The 24,808-nt window shown below is 57.9% G+C and overlaps 1 protein-coding gene across 6 annotated transcripts in view; it reads left to right on the forward strand.

The window, feature by feature from the left end:
* The window catches only part of SDK1 (sidekick cell adhesion molecule 1), a 715,898-nt gene that overhangs the window by 510,246 nt on the left and 180,844 nt on the right, over nucleotides 1–24,808 (forward strand). For 5 of the 6 annotated variants that reach the window (XM_074345583.1, XM_074345585.1, XM_074345587.1 and 2 more), the window contains exons 7-13: nucleotides 509–699; nucleotides 7,734–7,817; nucleotides 10,937–11,131; nucleotides 13,213–13,329; nucleotides 14,296–14,463; nucleotides 15,291–15,393; nucleotides 17,521–17,697. In XM_074345583.1, the coding sequence (XP_074201684.1) occupies nucleotides 509–699; nucleotides 7,734–7,817; nucleotides 10,937–11,131; nucleotides 13,213–13,329; nucleotides 14,296–14,463; nucleotides 15,291–15,393; nucleotides 17,521–17,697 (1,035 nt within the window). Of the gene's footprint in view, nucleotides 1–508; nucleotides 700–7,733; nucleotides 7,818–10,936; nucleotides 11,132–13,212; nucleotides 13,330–14,295; nucleotides 14,464–15,290; nucleotides 15,394–15,417; nucleotides 16,895–17,520; nucleotides 17,698–24,808 lie in introns of those variants that run through there. The other variant, XM_074345588.1, reaches the window with a different exon arrangement.

The raw sequence follows: 24,808 nt of genomic DNA on the forward strand, positions 1-24,808 counted from the left end.
CGTGTCTGTGCTGACTACAGCATTTGCGCTGGAAAGCAGTGCTTTTCCACGCGGCGTGGGGCATGGTGGGGCGCCTTCTCCGAGATTCCCACCGAGGAGGGGAGAGGCCCTGGGGCGTCTGGCCGCAAAGGGAACAGTTACTCCTGTCCTCTGCGGTCCTGGGTGTTCTCGGCCCAGTTAGCGCCACCGTCACCTCCCAGGTAGCCGTGTCCCCGAGCAGTATTTATTTTCGACATTCTTTTCCTGAGCAAATGGAATCGTTAGCACTTACGGTCCATTGCTGCTGCAATTAGCTATCCTTGCTCAATAGCCCTTGAGCAGAATGCGTCGCGGATGCGCCATCGGGGAGGGAGCTCTGTCTGGATTGATTTTTAAATGTCTGTTGTTCAGCCCACCGCAGCTCCTGGTAGAATTAGCTTTGTCAAGCCCATGCTGAGTGCCTGAAATTATTACGATTGCCATCAACATGATCCACAGTCATGGTGCCTAACACCCTTCCTCCTCACAGGCCTGTGGAGGAGCTGAGTGTGACCTGGAAGAGAAACGGGGTGACAGTCACCAGCGGGCTCCACAGCTTTGGGAGGCGCCTCACCGTCAGCAACCCGACCTCAGCGGACACTGGGCTGTACGTCTGCGAGGCAGCGCTGCGGGGGAGCGGCTTTCAGCCGGCCAGAGCCAGCGCCTTCCTCTCTATCATAGGTAACGCTCCCGCGGACCGCAGTGTGGTCTCCTGGGGGTGGGGGCAGCCCCAGCACCAGCCATGAAAACTACCTAGTTAACACCTGTATTTCACTGACTTAGCCTTTAATTCAGCAAATGGTGGTGTGGTTGAACTTACCTCCCAAATTCTGCCTTTTCTTCCTTCCCAAGAGTATAAATGCATTGAGTCAAACAGTCGATGTTTTGAAAATGTGCAAGAAACAGTCTGAAATTTTCCAGCTGTAGAGCTTGGGAAATAGAGTGCTGGCATCCGGGGCGTGTTGCCCAGCTTCCTGTGCTGGCCTTCCTGCCACAAGGCTTTCCTGTAACTCTCATTTGGCTGTTGTGATCGGTGTTCAAAGATTAATCTGTTAGCACTAGTGTTTACTTTTTGACCCTGAAGGAAAGTCAGAAAGTCTTGAATGTTACCTTTCGGTAGACTAAGAAGTGAGAACAGAGATGCCCCTTAAACCAGGGAGAAGGAGGAGACCAAACAAGGCCCACGAGAGCCGCTCTAAGTGCTGGAAAGTATTGGTGTTCAGGAAGCGTGCATTGTCCAGTGACTCAGGGGACCTGCCGTCTGTTTTCAGATTATGATAAGATTGCATTAAATTGTGGGGCCAGGGCCTTTATTTCTGTCATTTTTTTCTGCTCCTGTAATACTTCCAGGCCTCTGACGCGGCTGCGATCACGACTGCAGTGACCTGTCTAGCAGAGTGGTGGCCACTGCAGATAAGAGCTGCCCTAGAGGGCGGTCGACTCCAGGAGGGGAATCTGTACTTTTGTCCCCTTCTCTTGGCAAGTAAGGGAGATTGGGACAGGAAAGATCACAGGCGCAGAAGCCCTTGGGGAGGTAGCTCCTTGCGGGACGTGTTCTGCAGTTTGCCATGTGGCCAGTTTCAAAAAGATAAAGCCTTGTGTTTTCATCAGAAATTAGCAAGTGAGAAGAAATACTGCATAAAAGGCACATGTCACATGCCTTTAAATCACTGGGAAGTGGTTCTGTGGCCTGAAAATGACTCTGTCAAATTCACGTGATGCGAGCCTGTCAGTCCCTCTGAAAGACGTGCACACATTTTAAAAGCATCAGAAGAAGCCGGTTTCGAGTCGCAAATCACTGTCGATTCTCCACTGGAGATCCGAGCTGGTTCTCAGCTGCCTCTCTCGCCCGTACTGAAGAGACATCAAGACGTGAATACGACCTTTCCGTGGGGGCGAGCTGCAGCTCTGTGAGCTCAGCACCTTACAGACTGAACCCAAATTAAAGCGGGTGACGTGTGAATCTCCGGCAGACAGGACTAAACCGTGTAAAAACATCCTAAGGTAGTTTAAATAAGAGAAGAAAATTTATCTCTCTGTAAACTGGAACTTGTGTTTCCATCATAATTCCTTTTTACAAATATTTAAATCTATCAGACGCACTTGGCTTTCGCATCTGCAGGTGAATTCCAGGGCCGACTGCGTCTGTCCTCCCCTGAGCTCCCTGTCCCCGTGATCTGGCTTTTAAAGCTACACGAACGCACAGGCTTCTCTGTGGTGTTGATTTAAATCCCGTTATTCACGAGAACCTGCTGTGACAGGTGGGATTTTGTGGGTGCACCATCCTGGGAAAGCCTGGAGAGCCTCTGTCGATGCCGAGTGACCTGGGGGATTAGGACCCCGAGCCCTGCGATCATGGAGGGGGGTGTCCCAGGACACACGGTTGGCTTCCAGGTCACAGCGCGGTCCCCGGGGGACCGTGAGAAGGGCTGTGGGTGTGAGCGCACAGATGCGAGACAGCAGACGCACCGGCTTCCCTTACCCTGGCTTTGCACTGTGGAGATGGGCGGGTGAGCTCAGCTGTTTACCCCCCCTGCCAACCTCCTGCCACGTTGCTTACTGTCTGAGGGTCAAACAGCACCCAGGGGCTGACTGGGCCAACATGGCACCTGCCAAAGGGCCCTCCCTACACAGGGACATGGCCCCCGGGGCTCGCCGTCCACCGTCTCCAGCACCTAATTCTCCACCTGCCCTACACGGAATTTGCTGCTGTTTTCTCAGCCATCTTCTCCTGACCTGCCCGTCCAGTCCCTACACGATGACCTCCCACCCCCTACCCCTCACCGCACGCGGCAGGGCCGATGCCCGGCCTCCCAGCGCGACCCCCACCCCCCCAATGCCTGAGTGTCTGTTCCCTTCTGTTTCCTACCTCTTCTGGCAGCTGGGGTGACCACCAGGTGGGCTCAGATCTCTGGGGAGGCCCACCCAAGACTTTGACCATCACCTTTCAGACCCCAGAGCGCTCTGGGAGGAGTGGCCTCTCCCCCAGGCCCCAGCTCATCTGCTTGGTGGGTCCGTGTGTCCCTCAGGACTCCTCTCAGTTGTCCCCACTTGTTCTGTGACTCTCTCGGGCCTTCCACCCCGGAGAGGAGTGACACTGTCCCCGCTGCTCCCCTGCAGGGAGGGGACGCGCTGGCAGGTCGGGGATGCTCCGCGCGTAGTGGGATGGGCTCTGGAGGCAGGACGGGGTCAGGTTCTTACGGCACCAACCTCCGCGGGCCCCGGAGGCCACACGTGTGAACGTCCATACTGCAGAAAGGGACTCCAGTCGGATGGTGAGGACTGTCTGAAGCGGTGTGGGTCACAGAGGACTGGAGTGGCAGCCTTGGGAGCTGTCGGTGGGACCCTGATGACACGTCGCACTGTCTTAGTTATCTACCAGCGATGGTTGCCTGACGCGTCCCCCACGTGGGCCCGCTGCCCCTGCAGCCTGGGCGGCCCGCCGTCCGCGGAGGCGGCGCTCCTCTCTCGGGGTGAACAAAGCGACAAGCCTCTCACCAGTACTGCGGTGGGACCCAGCGGGTCCGTCCCCGCCCGGGCCACGGGTCTGGTCCCACGCAGAGCACAGCCTGCACACGCGTGTCCTGCTCACGGGCGCGTCCTGTGACCCGCTGCCTCCTTCCCTCCCCCCCAGACCCCCGGTGGGCAGAGTGACGACTGTGCAGAGCTTTCTGTCTGTCTCAAGTCTCTTCTGACTTTTTATACACTCATCACTTGGAAACTCCCATCTCTTATGCTATTAAAACAGCAAGTGACATCTCTCAGCTGATACCAACGCCGCTCTCGAGAAGTTGCTCTCCCGGAGCTGAGCACCTCTTACAAGCTTGTTCCCGACACGGGTTCCTCCTTCCCTCCCTCGTTCTCTTCCTTCCCGCTCCCAGTCTTTACAGGGGCAATCACTGAGGCCCCCACCGTTCCGGGAGTGCTTACTGGGGCTGCGTGTTGGACGCCGTGCCGGGCCCTGGGGCAGGGAGGGGAGGGTGGTCCCTGGCACCGAGCTTGTGTGGAGGACGGCCCCTTGGCTCCACGGTTCTGCACAGCAAGTGCGGGGCCCCGGGCCGTGCAGGGCCCCCGGGCCGTGCGGGGCAGGGCTCTCCCAGAATCGCGGGAGAGGGGCCCCCACAGCAGCTCAGGCCGGAGGAGAACCCTGCAGGGAGCACAGCCCTCTCCTCATGGAGCTTCCCGGCCTACCTGCTGAGGATGAACCTAAGATGTCTTTTTTTTAATGATTTTCACGTACGACCCGTATCAGAAGCACCCAAGCTCAGTTACTGGTGTCTCACCGCGACGGTGGAGCTTACCCGGGTGGCTTCTTATCACTGAGTGAAGCTCAGAAAGTAGAGACGTGGCAGAGCTGTTCCTGGAAAAAAAGTAAATTCGTGGGCGGCAAACCCCAGACGCTGCTGGATGGCCGACTTCTGGACGCAGCCTGGGCGGCTCCCGGTGCCCCGAGGGGAGCAGGGGCGCCGTGCAGGGAGCTCTCCCACAGGCCGTCCGCTCTCCAGGCCCCTCCAGCCCTGCCTCCCCTGCTGCCCCACCTGTCCTTCCCGCGCGGGCATGGCACATGGGGGCACAAAGCGGAGGTGCCGGCCGGGGTGGGAGGGAGGAGGGCCTGCAAGACGAGTGAGACGTCTGTCTCTCCGCCCCTACGGGAGTGTAGGGTCCCCGGGGCTTTGGTGATGTCCTCCACGGGTTCTCTGGGAAGTGGTTTCCAAGTGTCTTCTCTGAAATTGTGCCGGGGGCTAAAAACAGATGACCAAGGCAAGTTCTTCCCTGGAGAAGCCACCAGTGTGGCAGGGAGACCAACGTGGGGGCAGACGACGCAGATGTGGGTCCTTGGCACCGAGGGGCCCGTGGCAGTGCAGACCCAGCCCGAGGAGCCGGGCGGCTCTGTGGGAGAAGGGATATGAGGACGGGATTTGAAGATGGAGCCCGAATTCGCTCACAGGGCAGGTGGAGAAGGACGCTCCACGCGGAGGAACTCAGACAAGCGGACGGCCGTCGTGTCGCTCTCGTGCAGAACAACACCAGCTCAACAGCTGGAAGCGACCAGGTGTCCCAAGGCCGACAGTGAAGCTGTGCCGGGCCGGGCACTCACCTGGAGGCTCTGGGAGACTCCACCCTGCTCCGTCAGTGGCTGGCAGTTCATGTGGCCGCGGACCAGGGTCCCCTCTGCTTCTTGGCCGTTGGCTGGGTCATGGCCGGGTTCTCGAGACCTCAGCATCCCCATTACAGCCTCCTTCGCCTTCACAGCAGCAGCAGCAGCCGAGTCCTCTGGGAACACCCCTCCTGCCATCACTCCCGCTTCCAGCTGGAGAAGGTTCTCCGCTTCCAAGGCTTCCTGTGATGAGGCTGGGCCCACGCAGCTGATCTAAAATAACCTCCCCATTTTTAGGTCGATAACCTTAGTCACGTCGGCAGGGTCCCCCTTGCCGTGGAGTGTGTTACAGGGAGTACAGAGCGGTGACGTGTGCCAGGCGCCCAGGGTGATGCCTGGGTGGGGATGGCAATGCTCGGAGAGGCGTGGTCCTGGCCGGACCTGTGGTCCCTGAGGCACCTCCAGCCCCAGGGCCAGGCGTTGGTCAGTCAGGCCAGCCTCTGGGCATTGGGTAAGGAGCGCCTTGGTCTCTGGCCCCAGGCGGGTCCCTCCCTGGCACGTGGGGAGGCCCCGGGCACTGCCGAGCAAGGAAGAGCAGCACCAGGATGTGGGCCAGCGCGCCAGACAGCATCAGAGATGCGTCCCTCGGGAGGTGTCTGGTCCTGAGACGTGGAGCATTTATGTGTGTGGATTTTCACCATCGAAGTGTAACTCCTCCCGGGTGAATCTCAGGGGAACTGTGCTGAGTGGAAACAGGCTACGTACTGCACAGTTCCACTTGTGTAGTGTTCCTGGAGAGCCAGTGTTAGAGACGGGAAGCAGGTGAGGGGTGGGCAGAGGTGCAGAAGGGACCTGGGGCGGGGTGGGCGTGGTTGCAGAGGGCAGCCTGGAGGACGCTGGGGGGGCACCCATCCTGCACCCTGATGGTGGTGCGGACGTGCAGCCCTGCACGAGTGGTGACAGTGCGTGGGACCAAACATGCACACACGTGCACATGCACAAGCACAAGCAAGACAGGGAGGGTGAGTGCTGCAGGCTGCCCGTCTCGCCTGCGGCGTCTTGGCTGCAATGTTGGACTGTGGTTCTGCAGATGCCACCACTGGGGAAACTAGTAAAGGACATCTGGGGTCTTCCTCTGTTATTTCTCACAACCGCCTGGGACCTTCCCACGATCACAAACTAAAATGTTTAATTTGGAAAAGGAAAGCAGTGGTCAGTCACAGCCAGATGCTGACATTTCACTGACCTCGCTTCTCCTTGCACCCCTTCAGTGGGATCGTGGGGCAGATCCTGGCTTCAGCGTCCACTGATGACTCGAGGCGTGGCCTGCGTGCGAGAGCCTTGGCAGCGGGCAGCGTCTGCGCAGTTAGAACACAGACGCCGCCGCACTCTCGTGGTTACCTAAGGAGATGCGTGAGAGCATGTGAGTGTGCAATGAAGACCAGGTCGGAGAGAGAGAAGCTGACCCTTCTCAGTGCCTCCTGAGGCCTGATCTACGCCCACACGACCAAGGAGGGGCCCTGCCTCCAATTAGTGGACTTGCAGCTGTGGCCCCGGCCAGAGGGGCTCTTTGCGCAGCGTGTTCCTGCTGGAGTGATGCCGGTAGCTCAGGAGTGGGACCCAACTCCTCCAGCAGGAGCCTTCAGCCTCGTCTCCGTCACCCTTTCTTTGAGATGCCAAGTGTTCATGTCTCTTTTTCCTCTGTTAGGTCCTGCCCTGTTTGAAACATACAGTCGATACAGGAGGCATGCCAGCCTGTATCACCCACATTCGACACACTCACAGTGACGGCAGACCGCCCGGAAGGCCGCGCCCAGAGAGCAGCTGTCCCACAGCGAGTGGGCACAGCGCTCTTCTGTCATCGTGGTAATGACATCACTGCCACCATCACACTCCTAAGCTTGGCCATGCCACTGTTGAGTTCCTGCTGCATAAACCGAGAAAAGCACTGCAGTTCACTCTCTGAGGAAATTCATTGCTTGATTCAACCACTGTTTTTTGGTGGTTGGTGAATGGGCGAGCAGGGTACCTGGAGACGGGCAAGTGGCCGAGTCCCCTTTGGCTCTGAAGAGGGGCCAGAGGCCCAGTCTCTCTCTTCTCTTCGCTGTTATTCTGTATTCCACTAAGTACTAAATCTGCATTTTGGAGAAGAGCCGTGAAGACCTTAACCGATGTGTGAGTGGGCCGCCCTGCTCCCCGACGCAGGCTGGGCGCCCGGCGGGGGCACTTTGCTTGACGTGCTTCGTGAGCTGTGGTTTGGTTTAGATACTGAAGCAAATTTTGGTTTAGCCTACAGAACAGGGTGCTGTAAATATAAGCCTTCATGACCCTCGTGGGACGGTCCTTCTACGTGTGAATTAAGATACTCTGTGATTCAGGCCTGTAAACCGAGAAGTAGCCATCGCCCTGAGTAGGAATTTGCTTTCTGAAACCTTAGACTATAGATTGCGTTTGGCCTCGGCTCACTGAACTCGGAGTTTGTGTGCACGCTGGTAACTAATGAGGTTTGCCGAAAGAGTATTTAAAAAGGAGTTCAAACTCTCTTAGGCCATAAGGGTCTTCTGAAATATGCCAGTGTTTGCTTAGGGGCTGTTTTGTTTTTCTTTCTTGGTTAAAGAGCCACCGTATTTCACCGCTGAACCTGCGAGCCGGATGTCGGCGGACGTGGGAGAGTCCGTGGACCTGGTGTGCGGAGCCGCGGGTGAGTGCGGGCCGGCTGCGCGCAGGCCCGGCGGGGCCGCCCTCTGTGTGGGGACACGCTGGCCGCGATGCTTAGAGACGGGCCTGTGGCTCGGTCACTGAGCATGTGACCTTGAAGGCACCTGGCCTCGCTTAGCCCGTGTTCCTCACCTGCAAAGCAGGGACAACAGCATTTACCCCAGGGAACAGCAAGGAAGTCTTAACCACGCCGTCCCAGCAGAGGGACAGCGTCTTGTCCCCTCGACTCCCTTCAAGGGCTCTGATCCCACAGGATCGTGAACCCCCAGGACCTGGGGCAGGAAGCCCATTCTCACCACGGGGTGACTGGGACCAGCGAGCACTCCGCTCTGCGAGAAGAGAGGTGGTTTTCAATCCTTTGGACAGGAACTCTTCCCGTTTCTCTGCCTTTTCTGCTTTGGTGGGCGTTTCCACACTTACTCAGGGAATTCTGCTGCTTGTCCACATGCCTGCCTCGATCCCTGCAGCCCGCCGACCCCGTCTCGTGTCCCACACTCCGGCCCTCGTGCCCAACGCCCCGCAGCTCCATTAGCGTCAGTGCTCTGGAGTTTGTCAGGAAATGAAAACACCTTTTCCTGTCACACTGGTCTGTCTGCAGGGTGGGTATCTGCTTCTAAGAGCTTGAGGGGTAAGGATGACTAGCAACTCTGTGACTCTTCAGAACAGTTCCGTCAGAGAGGTGACTGCCTCACTGCACACAGGAGCACAGACCCTTAGAGGGCAGAGCTAAGTGACGTGCTAGGGGTGCGGAGCCAGGAAGTGGAGACACGTGTGAAGTCGGCACCCAGGGCCTGAGGTCAGGCGCTGCTCACTGACCACCGGATGGGCAGCCTCCCAGGGCCACGTGGTGATGGAGGCCGGATCCGAACCCACATCCTCCAGCTACCAGAGCAGGTGCTGAGGCTGGGACCGCTGGCTTCTCCCTGAGAGCCAAGGCCCCGGGACCTGGAACGAACCGATGATCGGTGGGTCCATCCACATCACTTTTCATTTCTGGAAAGAGGTGGTGGTGCCACTTGGAACAGTGGCCCTGAGACCCTCCCTCTCTGTCCTCCTCCTGCAGTGGCCGCTCCTGCCCAGACGTGTTTCCTTCGTGCTCCTGGTCCCCAGCCCCTGGCCCCTCGCATGGCCGCTGTTACCCATCTGCCCCAGCAGGACCTCCCAGGGGAGGCGCAGGAGCGGCAGAGAGAAGAATGATGCGAATTTTAAGTGGAAATATTTTCCTTCCTGTGGTTGCATTGTTCTCGCTTCGGTATAAACACCAGCTTTTTAAGGCCAACAACTCTGTGAAAGTGAAGCTATAAAATATTTAGAGCGCTTATATTTTAGAAGCGAGAGTCCGCAGTACTGCGGGATAAGATTTCTGTTTATGACATGAAAGTGCCCCGAAACAGAAATACTCCCAGTTCTCTATATGCTAACAATTATTTTTCAATAAATGACAATTTTAAGTTCTCCCCTTGACAAGAGAACGCTCTTTCTTGCATGATTTCTGCAGAGTAAACTGCTCATTAAGGACAGGCTTATAAATATATACTGATCGGGTCTCTCAGCGTTCTGTCGGCATCATATAATTTACTGCTTTCTTTTAATTTTGACAATGAAGCTGTAGCAGCGTGCGAAGTGGTTATTCTCTATGAAAGCTACATCATGTAATTGCTGTTACGAGATTTTACATGAATCCGTTATGCTTTTACCTTGAAATGGATTTTTTTTAATTTCCTGATTTAACAAAAAGTGACAGGAAACATAATTAAGGCAAAGAACAGAATCTAAGAATATATTATCTTGAAATATTCCGCAGCATTAAGTTTATTTATTAAAGAAGACGTCCTACACCTGCACAGGGTCTGAGGCAGGGACTGGGGTGCCTTTCACCATGAACCATGTCAAGAGGCTCTATTTTAATTCGTTGTATATTAAGGGAAACTGAGGCACGGAACTATCTGAGATCCAGATGTTCTGCACTTTTCCGTCAGCCCCACAACAAGCATACTGCAGCTCAGGACCCTCGTCTTGCGTGCCTTGGTCCAGTTTCATGGACGGCCTCTCTTGTCTGCCCTCTTCGGTGGCCTGACCCTCTTTGGCTTCAGGAAGAAGGAGAAGGGGACAGTCTGGCTACCCAAGGCTCCCGGAGAGAGCCCGAGAGGAGGAGCCTGCGTTTCCCTCACAGTGAGGCCACCAGGGAACAGTGCGTGTGTGTGTCACCACCTGGCCGTGTGCGCTGACCACAGCCACGTGGGGGATGAGCCCCCTCTGCTCTCGGGCTGGGGACAGCCCCTTCCTTTACAACTGGGTCCTGCCCCTGTGACCTTGTCCTTGGTCCACCACATACGTGCCCCCCCCAAACGCAACCTCTACTCCTTCCAGGTGGCTAGACCGTGCGGGGCTCCAGGCTCCCTGAGCCAAGGCCTTAATCTTCACTGTCTCATCGTCAGGATGAGGGCGGGGCACCGGGGACAGGAGCTGGGCGTGGAGCCTCAGTCTGACGCTGTCCTCTTGGTCACAGTCTTGGCCGAGATCTTGGCTCCCTCCCCTCCTGGGGGCAGGACTGGAGCCATCACCATGTGCTGCAGCAGCGTGGATCTCAGGCCACGGCAGCTTCCCCACCTCCACGTCTCAGACCTTTCTGTCTCCTCAGCCATAGCCAGACGCATCTCATGCACTGGTCACTCTATGCATCGCCCGCTCCCCAGCCCATCACTGCTGTGTTAACCGGTGATGCCCAGCCCCTTAGACCGTGCTGTGTGCTGGGCACTTGGAGTTTTACATGTATTGACCCAATTAACCTTCACATCAGCCTTGGAGGTCACCGTGACCACATGCTTCTCGGCGTGAGGAGACAGAGACAGGGCGAGGTTCAGGGCTGGGGCGTCTGCAGCCCGGGCACCCAGGGGTGGCTCCACTCTTTCCTTCATGCCTCTCGACGACTTCTTCACATGAGCTGAGAAAAATGGCACCTTACAGGGAGCTTGAAGGGCCGCCAGATGAGAAGGGGCCCGTCGAGATGCTGCCGTCTTAGCCTTTGAAACATTTCACTTCAGTCCTCACGTAAGGAATTCCTGATGTTTTTAAATGCCCAATTCTTCCCACTCTGCGCAGGGTCCCCTCCTCCCGCCCTGCAGTGGTACAAGGATGCTGTGCCCGTCAGCGCACTTCGGAACCCTCGCTACCAAGAGCTCCCCAGCGGGGGCCTGCGCATCCAGAAGCTGCGTCCCGAGGACTCTGGGATCTTCCAGTGCTTTGCCAGGAACGAGGGCGGGGAGATCCAGACCTGCACCTACCTGGACGTCACCAGTGAGTACTGCCCGGTGGCAGAGCCAGGCCCCTGGGTGACCCTCATGCCCCAGCTTCCCAGCCTGTACCCGGTAGACACACGAGAAAATGCTCGTATCTGCTCAGCCCCCGAGGTAGGCGGACAGGGTGCTGTGGCCGGAGGGGGCCCGCGGGAAGGGCCTCACCTCAGGCACCACGAAACCCACCTGTGGGTTCCTGCGGAAGCTCCCCCGACGCCCGGGAGCAGCGGACACACCAGCGGTCCCCATCCCAGGCCCCCCACCCCTGGTTCCTCTGGCTCTCGATTCCCCTCGTGCTTGAGGGCACTGCTCTACTGAGAAGCAGGATCAAGTCCCCGTTTTTCTGGACGAAGCTGGGAGGCCTGCTAAGTGATCAGCGCCTTCCTAACCTGCCCTTTTGTGCTTTTCCCCATCTGCTTAGATGCTCTATTTTACTTCTATTGAGCGATTATAGTTCTTCTGTGAGTTTCTTTTATTATCCCGTTAACAGAAATACTTCGGCTCTCCGTCTGAAAAGTAGAATCAAGGTAAAGGTTTCATCGTGTCTGTGGGTTTCCGTGTCAGTCTCCCACAGTCGTAACACTGTGCTAACACAGAGCAGGAGTTGGTGGCTGTGGAACCCCCCCTTTCACATTTGCCCTTTCATGAGCCTTTCGAGAAAGCAAGTCACTGTGAGTGTGTGCGTGGCCGGCGGCCTTTGTCAGCCGGAACTGTTAAATATTAAATATTTAAAGATTCATGCATGCGTTTTGGTAGACTAGGGGCCACTTCCTTGAACCTGGCCCGGGAGTCGAATTTCTCCTTCATTGTGGAGCCTAGGAAACCAGGATTGCTTCAAGCTGCAGAAATAAAACTGGGAACTTCGGCCGGAAACTGAGTCTTATCAATTAGAATGGCTTAAGCCTATCTTGGACCCGTGGGCCAGGGTGCTGTGGGGCAGGGAAGGGCGAGCTGCTTCTGTAAAGGGCCAGATGGTCCCAGCTTTCAGCTTTGAGGGCCGTGCTTTCCGTGGTCACCACGCACCTCTGCTGTCGTAGCCTTAGGGCAGCGCAGACGGTTGTGAGCCCATGGGCCCGGCTGTTCTGTAGAATTTACAGAATTTGGCGACAGGCTGGATTTGGCCCGAGGTGGTGGTTTGCAGACCCTGCTGCAGTGAGAGGCCCAGAGCAGACCACCTGATCTCGCTCAGCCTCAGTTTTCTCAGCAAAATGGAGAAATGGAATCCAGGCAGGGTCTTGGGAGGCTGGTCTGGGAAATGTAACAGAAAGTGCCACTTAACCTGGTTACCATGACAACTGGAGAGTGAACAAATAAACAAGTGGTAATGATAACGCTGTGTTACCTGTTTCTAAGTACAGGGCTTTGCAAAATGGATTTTTTTTTTTAATTAAAGCACCTTTAATGAAAGAAAAATGTAATGTGGAAAACAATCATTATTCGGTCACTTAGCAAGTGTTTACTGAGCATCTTTGTCAGTTCCTCTGGGACAGAGCCCTGGGGAAGGCGAGGAGGGGCCTGTGAGGTGTTGTTACAGCCTTCCCTGCGCCCCCAGCGCCTGGTGCAGAGGGGGCTCGAGGGGACGACAGGAGCCTCGAGACCAGAGGGGAGGCCCCTGCGTCTCCCAGGTGGGCACGGGGATGTGCTGCGGAGGGACCGCCCGGTGGGGAAGGGGGTGCGGGCAGCTGCATCCACTGCATCCCACCCGCCTCCTCCGCTGGCGGCGGCAGCCCAGGCTCCTCAGGGCCCCACACAGGACCTGGGAGGCCTGGGGCGCAGTCGGGGTTCGGGGATTTCGGGTGTGGTTGTTGGCAGAGTGGTCCTGGCTTGGCTGAGCCCTCCCTGATGCCAGCTTGTACGCCGTCTCACAGGACCGCCTGTCTCTTCAGGTCATAAGCACAGACAGGCAGTTTCAGGGAGATGAGAGTGAAGGTCCCATCACTCCTGAGAGGCTCCACTGGTTATGGCTGCAGTTACCTCTGTGACCAGCCCCACAGAAGCCCGTGTGGACGCGTCCACCAGGCTGGCGGAGCGTTTCTCGGGGACAGCGCACTGACTGTGTCACTCCTCACCCCCTCTGCCTAGATGTTGCTCCAGCCTTCACCCAGCTGCCCGTGGACACCACGGTCACCGACGGGATGACGGCCGTCCTGAGCTGTGGAGTGTCTGGGGCTCCCAGGCCTGCCATCACCTGGAGGAGAGGTAGGCGGCTCGCGCCTGGGCGGGCCTGGGAGGTGAGCCGGTGGGCCGGGGGTCCAGTCTGTCCCCCTCACTCCCGTCCATTCAGTGAAGAGTAGACAGCTGTGGACTGAGTGCCTGCTGGGTGCCGGATGCCAGGGGCATGGTGTGGGGGGCGTCAGACGGGCAAGGCCCCCTAAGCTTCACGGAGCTCTCGGTCTAGGAAACATGTTCCTTTAAATGTGCGAACATCACCCTCCTGTCGACCCTTCATCCGGTGCCTTCGGCCAGTGGGCTCCTTAGGACACCAGGTTGTGGGCTCCAGCCGCAGCCTCCCTGTGTGTGAAATGGGGGCGTTCTTCCCTGGTAATATCAGCTCCCACGGCGCCGTCTACACGTCAGGCACACCTGTCACCGGCTGGACAGCACATGCCGTCCATCCTTAACAAATGCCGGCTGAGCTGGGTTCGTTCCCATGTAGATTAACTTGTCGTCCTTGGTGGACCATCTCTGGGTCGAGCGTCAAAACGTGCATCTTTTCACGCCCAGCAGACCGCCTGGTGGCTCCTCGGCTCTCGCGGGTGTGGCTGGTGCTCTGCACCACGGCTTTTAGACAGAAAGACCTGGGAAGCTTCTGATTCATCAGGGGGGGACTCTTTAATACCTTTTCTTTTTTCTTTCCTGATGTAGAATGTAATAATTGCTTTATAAATACATTTTCAAATGCATACAAACACAAAGAAAGCTTGCAGTCACCCAGCGGTACCAGTCACACACACAGACCGCCGTTTGTTTAACCAGATCTCTCAGTGTTGGACAGTCGGGATGGTCTTGGTTTCTGTTACTCTAATTAACGCTGAAGCAAATGGCTTTGGTTGTTTTCGTGCACAAGGTCGGCACTTTCTCCTGGTGATGTCCTCAAGCGACTCCCTGGGGTGCGGGTGCAGCCCTGCCTTCCCTCACACCCCCGTGTCCTCCGTCTTTACTCAGGAAACCGCATTCTGGCCAGTGGCTCTGTGAGGATCCCTAGGTTCGTGCTCCTGGAGTCTGGGGGTCTGCAGATCACCCCCGTCTTCATCCAGGATGCTGGCAACTACACCTGCTACGCAGCCAACACGGAGGGGTCCCTGGACGCGTCCGCAGCGCTGACCGTGTGGAGTAAGGACCACAGCCCCGTGGGACCTTCTGTTAAAGATGGTTTAATCACCGTGTCGTCTGTGCTTGGGGAGCCTCCATGCGCTCGGACCCGCTAATCTAATCAGAGGAGAATCATTATTTTTACAACTAATTCATAGAAATCTGCTGAGTAATTAATTTTCCAGCTTCTGAAAGAGTAATTAGAAAATGTATTCAAAGATTTAGTGGGGATGTTTCAGGAGAGGGAGAAGATTGACTTTTTAAAGTCAGTAGGCAGGGATATTATCTCAAACTAACTCGAGTAACAACTGATAGGCTGGCTAGCTGTGTGAGCGTCACATAAGAAAACCGGATCGAGAATTAAAATCAGACAAGACCCTGCACCTCTGAGCACCCGCTTTCCTGCCTGATTCCCGGGAGCAGTAGCGGCCCAGCCCCCCAGACTGTTAGGTGCCAGTGACACGGCGCCAATGACAGCGCCTGCAGAGTGAGCGAGCACAGGGCGGGCAGCAGGAACCACCAGGATGGTGGCGGTCTCGGGAGCGAACCGGTGCTTCCTCGGCATGTGGGACCCGATGGACCTGCATGCGACCCTCCCCTCGTTTTCTTCCCGAGGGCCCAGAGGTTCTGGGATGACCTGAGAGGGCGAGACAGACCTGCTCCCTTGGCCGGGATGTGGGCGGGCTCGCGCTCAGTTCCCTGAGCCGTTCTGAGCGCTTCCACCACACTCGGGCGGCCAACGTAAGAGACAACCAGGAGGTTTTAATGTCAGGTGAGCAGTTCATTACCCCCAGGGGAGGAGACTGCCAAGCGTGCAGTCTTGTCTGAGCTGTGTCTCGTCTTCCCAGATCGAACGTCCATCGCTAACCCTCCGGAGGACCTCGTGGTGATTAAGGGGACCACGGCCGCGCTGCACTGCGGAGCCACGCACGACCCCCGCGTTCCTCTCCGGTCAGCTGGGTCGATCGCAGCGTTTGGGGGTTCACTCGTGTGCTGTGAGCTGGGGGCCTGAAGTCGCGATGAGAAGGGGGACTTGGGGAGCTTCGATTGCAGCCGCGGAGCCCTGGTTTTGGTGTCTGACGGTCTCGGGTCCCATCAATCATCACACACGTCCCATTTTCCACTCCGGCCTTATGTATTATTTACAGTGAGCCGTGTTCCACCTCATGACTTCAGTGCGGCTGTCCGTGATTTTTCTGCCGAGGTTAATACACTATCTGCAAAGCGTACCTGTCAGAGGCCGATACTTAATGAGAGAACGATCTGGAGGGACTGGATGGGATTGCGGTGGTGTTTGCGCTGGGGCTGCGCTGGGCCCCAGGGCCTCTCTGCTCCCGGGGTGGCGTCCCCGTGCCCTGGGGCGAGGGGGCTCCACGTGGGAGAAAGGCAGCCTTGGTTATTCAGCATGTTTAGGGGAGACACGTGAAAAGGAGGGACCTGGTGCCGTGGGGGCTCGCTGTGGGGCTCGGGACGCCCTGTCCTGGCTGGACTTGGACTGGGAGGGGCACAAGGAGGAATGTGGCAGTCCAGGGAGACACCTGGCAGTAGACAAAGGCGGATGCTGGGGGCGAGCTTCTTCCCAGAGCTGCGCCTTCAGAAGGTTTTAATTTTCATTTTAATTTGGAAATGAATCTAGGAGGGAGGCTCCAGCTCAGTCACAGAGCATGTGCTTAGTGCACATGAGGTCCTGGGTTGGACCCTGGTACCTCCGTTAAATGAGTAAATAAATAAACCCAATTACCTCCCCCTACAACAACCACAGCAAAGTGAATCCAGAAAGAAAGAGACAACTTCCCAGTGTTTTCGTGCCAGAAGGAGGACGGTTAGCCGAACGGTGCAATCCAGGTGCCCTCCTGCTTTCTGCAGCACTTCGCCCGGCGGAGAGGGCGGTGACTGCAGGCGCCTGCGTCACCGGATTCCGACACTAAGCCGTTTTCTCTCTTCTTGGGCAGGGGTTTGGCAAGTCGTTAATTTCCCCACTCTGCCTGCCTCTCTGAAGCTCCCCGGAGCTCAAAGTCCAAGTCTGGTTTAGTTAGCAGAATGTCGAATGCGAAACCAACCAACCAACCAACGAGTTAGGGATTGCCTGGAGAATCCGGGACTCTGGACGAGAATGCGCTCGTTTCTCAGTGCCTGGGGAGTGTCGCCGAGAGACCGAGCAAGGACAGACGGGGCGGTTTTCTGCTTCTCTGAGGGCCCACAGGAAACCCCCATGGATCATTGGGGTTTTCGCGTAGCTTTTACATGTGATTAAACGGACAGAAGTGTCGCTTCCTCCCTGAGAAGGAATCAGCCTGCTCACCCTTGGGCGCCCCCTGCCCAGGGTCCTCTGCCCCACCCAGAGGGGGCCCTGAGGACGAGGGAAGCCGGATGCCGCCCCCAGCGAGCGCTCCATCCACTTCCTAATGCGCAGCCAGTCCTGCTCTGTCTGGGGACTTGCAGACACCGGTTTGTAAGTGTCTGCGCCCTGGGCGTATTAAGCCTTTAGAGAATGGGGCACATTTTGGAAAGAAAGCCAGCACTGTCACCCCATCTAGCAGTGACATCCACAGGCTCGACGGGCTTTTAATCGTGTGCACATTTGAAGAGAAAAGTGTGTAAAACGTCATCAAGAATTCAATGAGAAAGAAATGCAGTTTTAGGGACAAGCTGCCGGAATGGCTGGATTTTAAGAAAACACGTTTATGGGGTGTGATCTGTTTTTTTCAGGAGTTGGGTAGTTCCACCCTGGGGATGTTTTGAACAGCCCTTGCCTCCCATGCAGGCGGCACCCTTGTCCTCCCGGAGCAGGAGGTACAGTTGTCACAGTGACAGGTGTGACCACGACTCACAGACGCCCTGTCCTAAACCCAAAGACGATGAATGTTTACACTTAGCTTCATCGTCCTGTTTTAAGTTCAGCATCTCTGTATTGTGACCGAGACATCTGGTTGCTTTTTTTTTCTTTCTTTTACGTTACAATTCACGTGTCGTAAATTCACTCTAAAGGAGCACGAAGTTCAGCACTGTATACGGTGTTCACAAGGCCGTCGGCTGTTTGCTTTTTAACAGACTCAGGCCTCTCTGTTTGGCCCACAGCTACGTCTGGAAGAAGGACAGCGTGGTCATCACCCCATCCAGCAGCTCCAGGATCGTGGTGGAGCAGGACGGGTCCCTCCTCATTAGCCAGACGTGGTCGGGGGACATCGGAGACTACACCTGCGAAATTGTTTCTGAGGGTGGGAACGACTCCAGGGCAGCCCGCCTGGAGGTGATGTGAGTATCGCGGCTGCCGGGTGCCTACCTCCTCCTAGCCCACTGGCCCTCACCGCCCCCCCCCACGTGACCGTCACTTAGCCGTGTGACACCCACACGCGGCCGAAGCCAGCAGTCAGAGGCCACGGCCTTGGGCCTCACAGGCAAGTGCACTTATCTATTTGCTTTTGAAAAACGGTGCCCAGCCTGACCGAAGTTCCCCGAGCACAGATGTACAAGAGTAAAACCCGCAAGTGGAGAAGCAGGGCAGGGCCGGGGTCCAGGCCGCTGCCCTGGCCGATTCAGGGCGCACGGGGCCCTTAGAAAAGGCAGTTCTGAGAGGCTTTCCTCACTGCTCTCTGCCCACCACAGTCCAGGCAGGATTCTGTAGACAAAAGTCAGTCCCTGAAGGAGACTCTGATCGCTGTTACAGGGCCGTGTCTCATCTGCCTTTGAACCCCCAGGCACAGGCCGAGGGGACTGAAAAAGAAAACTCCTGCTTGGTGCTCAGCACAAGTCCCCTGTGTTTGTCGCACACAAACCTGAGCAAGCAGCTTTCCGGCAGCCCCAAGTGTGGGGTTTGATGGGGGAGCCACTTGCAGCTGCGAGCCCAGAAAGGCAGCCGTTGTACCCCTGGGACCTGGGAGAGCCTGGTTCCTCCTCCAGGCTGGTCTCTGTCCAGGACGACCTTGTTCCCTGCAGAGGTCACCCAGTTAGTCACGACACACAGGTGCCCGTGGCCCAAGAGCATTGGCTGGGGTCCCGGTGCGGCAGCCACACGGGGGTCCCGACTGTGCCTGGAAGGATCGGGCTCCCTGTCCCCTGCCTCTGGCCACTGGACCCGCTGACCTCGGGCTCTTCCGGCCTCCTGGGCCCCCGGTCCCCCTCCAGGGCTCCTCGGCCTCCGCTGCCTCCACGGCTTGGGCTGGGTCCTCTGTCATCTCCCCCGAAGGGCACACCCCTCCCAGGAATCAGCGCAGGACCCCTTCCTGCCAGCAGGACGTGGATGTCCCACCCCCACCGGCACTGCCCAGGCGGGGAGAAGCACCTGTTTCTGTGAGCCCTTCCCTCCCTGGGCGGCACGGTGCGTCCCGGGTGCCTGACTGTTGGGCGCCCCTTGGGCGCTCGGTGAATACAGGTCAGGGGCTGAACGAACGTGCGTCTGTTACGGGCCCTCGGCGACCGTCCCAGCGACTCCGCTCATGCCCTGTGTCTTCCCTTAGGTGCCCCCGTGCCCCAGGCCTCCCCACAATCCAGAGCCGGGCGCCCAACCCTTGCTCAGCCCTGGTTCCCTGTCTCTCCTCTGTCCTTAGCTCGCGTTGGGGATTTTTTTAGAAAAATGTTGATCTTGTCGGCGTCCATGACCGGTGAATTCACACAACGCACTGTGCTATGCACATTTTTTAAACTCCCTTTGAGAACTCTCAGATCGTCCATCACGGGTACCAAATAAATAAGTGTTAGCATTTCAGGAAGACTGTCACAGGAGCTGAACCGCGTGCTTCCAGCACAGCGCACTCTTCTCCCTCCGCGCGCTCTTTAAGCTCTGCTGGCTTGCACGTCTCCCCTGCTATCCGCTTATTTGATTTCCTCTAAGTGAAATACAGTTTTTTCAGCAAGTATTGCTGTTTCTATAAAATAACAGGTTTGCTATAATGGTAAACGCCTCATCACTAAATACAGAAATATTTGCGGGCTTGTGATCCAAACCAGTTCAGGCACAGCTGGTTGCAGGACTGATCTGGGAGGCAGTGCCGTGTGAACTGCTGGTGTAGCGAGCGTCCGTTCTTCCAAATCCGCACGAACGGGGAAGGCTGTAGGGTTAGAGCGTCGTGCGTCTGCAGAGCCAGCACGGCCCTAACTCTTCGGCCTCGGTAACGACAGCAGTAATAATAATCACCACTCAAACGTCTGCAGGGCATTTTGTGCTTCTCAGAGAATTTTCAAATCAAGCTTGATCGCATTTCCCTGATTTACTCAGATGATGGGAAAAAAAATCTCATATTGCAGAAGTGACTGGAGATACTTACAGCAAAATAGTGGCCTTCAAAGGAGCCCGGAAGCCTGCTTCCCCGGCCTCCCCACTTGAGTTAAAAGCTACTTTGTTAAATATAGAAATTAGGGGCGTTCAAGTGGGCTTTCCAGAAGCAGGCCTTCGGTGGCTTGCTCCTGCTCTCCGCCTGTCTTCTCGGGGGTTGGCGCCCGGAGCCCTCTCTGCTGTGCAAGCCGGTGGCGGGTGCGTCCCGGTGCCCCCAGCACCCCACAGGGAGCAGTCGCCGTCCCCACCCCTGGGCGAGGCTGGACCGGGGGCCCCTCCCCAGCTCTGACTGACTGTGTGACTTGGGGCAGGTGGCCTCACTCCTCAGCCTTGGTCTTCTCGCCTGTGAACTGGGCACCTTGTCACTGGACACGTGAGGTTTGAATGGCCGGGAGCCTAGCTGGGGGTGGGGACACTCAGGCAGTCACAGCTGTCACTATGCCTGATGGTCTTGTCCCAAATGTTCCTCCTCCCGTCAGCGGGACCCCCACCTCCACAGCTGGGCCAGGAGATCTGTCTCACGTCCTACTGTGTTTTGAGCAAGTTCTCATGACCCTCTGACAAACAAGGCCTGTCTGTCTGCTGAGCGCCCAGCCCCAGGGCTGGCGGGGGCTTGTCAGGCCCCCGTCGCCCCAGGCAAGCCCTGCTCCACTCCCTAGGTGGCCCTGGGCCTGGGTGCTCAGTGCCCTGAGGAGGGCTGACTTTTCAGCGGTCGGCCTCACCCCTCCCGAGAGGAGAGGCGTCTGTGGTCCCGGCCGGTCCCACGATGCATCCGGCAGACGGACGACACGGGCACCGTCGTGCCGGCCACCGGCCGTGCTGGGGTGTCTTCCCCGCTCATTGGCCAGGGCCTGACAGGAAGGAGCTGGTTCCGGGCGACCCCCACCCCCAGAGCTCCTTGCTGCACTGAGCACACCGGAGGGTCCAGGCTCTGAACGCTTTATGGATTGACTGTTTAATCACTTAGAGACCCAATTAGCATCTTTCCTTCTGAGATCGGAGACGAATCCTGCTGACACGCCGAGCACAGAGAAGAACCTAATCCAGGGGCCGGCATGCAGGCGTGGACCCAAGGCGGCGGGAGAGGCCTCTCCGAGTAGAACTACCCCTGACAGAGCCGCGGCGAGGCGCCGGCACGCAGCACGGTTTCTCGAGGGCGACCGGGCCCCGTCGTCTTCATCCTCAGAGCGAAGGCCGAGGAGACGGGTTTGACCAAGTCACTGTGCGTGCGCGTCAGCGAGGCAACGGGTTTTACAGGAAAGCACCCAGCGGAGCCCGTCCCGCCAGCTCGGTCCCGGCGGCCGCAGCCTCGCCGGCCGCCTCCCCCGAGCCTGTGTCAGAGCCGCTTCCCTCAGGCACCCCGCGCCGGCCTCCCCGCGCGCTCCGGGTTTTGTCCGGGCTGGTTTCCGACATTGCCGTGCTGTCCTCTGCTGGACAGTGACTTCTCTGTAAACTACCAAGTGACTCAGCACGGGCCTGGCCCCGCTGTCCTCAGATCTCGCTCGTTTGTCTCCCCATCTGCACGCCACCGTCCGTGAGTCACTCTGCTGATCACCTCCTTTCAGAGCTGGCGGAGAAGTGCCCAGACACGGTCTCGTCCTGTCAGGTGTGAGTCTCTGAAATGGACCCGGGGCACATCAAAGCCTCACTTGTCTGTGGACGGCTGAGTCAAGAATTTCACAAGGCTGGGTCTTCCAGATAACCGGAACTCACCGTTTAAAGAAGCCGGGTCCGTTTCCAGTGTATATTGAACAGTTCTTTGCATGCGAAACAGGTAACGGTGAACACAAGAGCGATCCTTGAGGGTGTTCCCATGTAGAGAGACTGGAAATAGGAAAAAATCTACATTTCCTTCAGGACTCTGAGTCCTGTAGTGCATGTAAAAGCCGCACTGGGCCTGAGCCGTCCTCCTGGACTTGACGGTGGACAGTGCTGAGCAGCGGTGGACAAGCATTCGTCGCTGTTTCTAGATGCACCGCAGGCAGCGATGTGCCCGGCACCTCGGATCCTGCTCACAGGGTCTCCGGGCTGCTTTGCCCTTTCACTTCCCCAGTCTTATCAATCTTTGTAAACATCTTTCCCCCTCGTCCACCCTAGGCTCCTGGCTGCCACTGTTGCTGTTTGCAGGCCGGCTTCTGCAGCCCCCGTGGCCTTCCTCTTGGTGGCTTTCGCGGGGCTGGGAGGCGGGAACTCAGAAACCACTCCTCCTGGACTCACGCGCTGGGTCAGGGCCGGGCAGGGGGATCATGCTTAAGTCCAAGGACTCCAGGCGCTAAGGCCCGGCCAGGGAGGTTGCCCCGGGGGACCTCTAGACAAGTGCCAGTGACCAGCCCACCAGTGACATAGCGCTCCGGCCCCCAGGAAAAGGCTGTTGTGTGCCCTCCCTTAGGCCCGGAGAAGCATGATCTGAGGTGGGGTGTAAACCGCGGTTCTCCCGGCTGTGGGACGTTTAGGCTTCAGATAGGGACCCCGGACAAGGTGCGGAGGGGCGGTGGTAGGCCCGGGGCCGCAGCATGACTTTCCTACTGTCACGAGGAGCCTGTCCCTTTCCAACCTGCCTCCCCCCAAGTCCGTCCATCCTCGAGGATGAGATGGCCCCCCTGCAGGGCTTGTCCCGAGCCAGCTCTGTGCCCCCACCTCTGGCTCCCGTGTCCTTGCTCGGACTCTGATGTGCACGCCTGCCGCGGCCACCTGCCCCCTAACTTCGGACCAGCTTTTGTCTCATGAGCTGTCCCCTCCTGACGTCACACCCACCATCATCTGATGTTTTATCTCCAGGATGCTTTCTAATGAGCCGCCCTCGGGGTCCCTTTCCAGGCCTGGAAGGTCAGTGACACACAGATAAGACAGGAGTTTCAAACTCGGGCGTCCCTTACTTGCCTTTCTCCACGACCCAGTGCAAACCCTGCACCCCCCCCCACCCGGTGCCCCCAACCTCCCCCAGGTCTTACCTGCACCCTCAGCAGGCCTGGCCCCTTCCCTGTCCTCCTCCCACCCTCACACCTGCCAGGTGTTAGACCCCCACCTCCTCCGCAGGGTGCCCAGCCCAGCGCAGTCCCCCAGCCACCCCGTGCCTCCACAGCAGCTGTGAGCCCCGGGAGGGCAGGGCTGTGGCAGCCCCCGCCCCGTGTCCCCTGCCCTGTGCCCCCGACCCGTGTGAGGCTCAGGACGGGTTGCTGGTTCATCCCTCCTCTCCTGTGTGGGTCACTTCTCCACCACCCCACGTTTCACTGTGTGCCCACTCCAGCCCCGTGCCCGGCCCCGGTGGAGGGAAAGAGGCTACAGCAGAGAAGGATGCGGATCACAGTCCCACACGGTGCCCTGGGGTCCCTGCACCTGCAGGGCTTCGCGATACTCGTGGCACTGAAACATCTATAAATTGCAGTTCGAGTCAGGAGGTGGAAGTGACTGGTTCTGCTCGAGAGTTAGCCAAGGGTGACAGGGAGGCCCGGGAAGTCCTCACGGAGGAGAGAACTGGACGCTGAGCTGGGTGTTCTGATGCAGGGACCTGCAGTCCGCGAGCCTCTCCTGGGAGCACACTGGGAGCTGGGAGTCGTCAGCATTGCGGCCGGGATGTTCTATGCTCTCAGGAGAGCCCCTGGCGTGGGGATGGGGCTGACGAGTGGGGCTTGGGGGGAGCGGCACGACTCCTGACAATGTGGAGGGTCCCAAGTGCGCCCCGGAGGCAGCAGGCAGGGAGGGTGTCAGGGTGGTCAGGGCCCTGGGAGGCTGGACTATGGACGGAGCAGGGGGTTGGTGGTGTGGGTGCTTCTGGGGGACAGCACGTAGGATTCGTGACTCACTGGACACGTGTGTGTGTAAGGGTGGACAGCGGCTGGGAGTGGAGGGTCTGGAGGGCAGCCACTGACTGGAAGGAAGGGCGGGCAGGTAAACACATGAGTGGTGGGAGGACTGACCCACGACTCGTCAACCCCCAGAGGTAATCCTCTGAAATGTCCCGTCCGACTTGCTTCCTGCCCCTGTGAGATGCCACTTAGGACCTCCCCGGGCCTTCTCTGCTTCACACAGGTCTTTTTGGGCTGTGTGGTCCTGCCTCTGCTCCCAAGGCCTCGGGCCACACGCGCATCTCTCCTCCTGACTTGGCAGGGGGACGGCGGTGGCCATCGGGGAGGCTCTTTGAACACCGGCAGTGCCAACATGTAGCACGTGGCCCCGAGCACCAGCCAGCCCTGTCAGCCTCCGAAGTCCATGCTCCTCAGGTCAGAAAATCTTCCCCGCCAGGGCAAGTCTCCACAGTGCAGTTCTGACGCTGACTGGCTGGAGTTAGCACAGACCCCGCAGGAGAAGGGACTGTCCCCAACTAGACTGTCCGCACTTCACACACCAGCCACGTGCTCCCGGCCCCCCGGGTCCCTAACGGACTCACTGATGTTTGGGTCTCCCACTGCCCCCAGTTCAGCAAGTCCCTGGAACAACTCAGTCCAGTGCTCGCTTACGACCTCGGTCTTATCATAAAGGGTAAGAACCAGGGCCAGACAAGTGAAGAGGCGCCCGGGGCCCGGTCTGGGAGGGCCCCAGGCACGAGGCCTCCACGTCTTCCAGGTGCGTCGCCCTCCCGGACACACGTGTCTGATCTCCACCCAGGAAGCTCCGCTCAGCTTGGCGTCCAGCTTTTACTGGGGCTTCATTCCACGGCCGTGCTGGACTGAACCATTGGCATGTGATTGACCTCGGGCTCCGGCCCGCACCCCTCCACTTCCCAGGAGATCCCAAAGTCGGGCTGACATCCCCGGCCCAGAGTCCAGCCCTCTCATCGCAGGGTTGGCTTGTCCAGCGCGGATACCCGCTCCCGGCACTATGTAGGCCCCCCGCCCCCGGGCATCCTTTAGCTCGGACTCGGCCCCTGAGGGGCCACCGTGAATAGCAGACGCACTTCTGTCACTCAGGACAAAGGCCAAACTTGTCTTATTTGGATAAGTTTTTCCTCATTTATCCTTAGTTTGTTTTCAGGTAGGACTGTTTCAGCAACTGTGGTTTGGCTGCAGAACAAACGAGTTCCAGCAGAAAACGGGGCTCGTGGAAAAGACGGTTTCGTTCCTGGCGTTTCCCTGTATCGGCGTCCGCTGGACGTCT

The sequence above is a fragment of the Camelus bactrianus genome, chromosome 18 (assembly GCF_048773025.1).
Source record: "Camelus bactrianus isolate YW-2024 breed Bactrian camel chromosome 18, ASM4877302v1, whole genome shotgun sequence".
Taxonomy (NCBI): Eukaryota; Metazoa; Chordata; class Mammalia; order Artiodactyla; family Camelidae; genus Camelus; species Camelus bactrianus.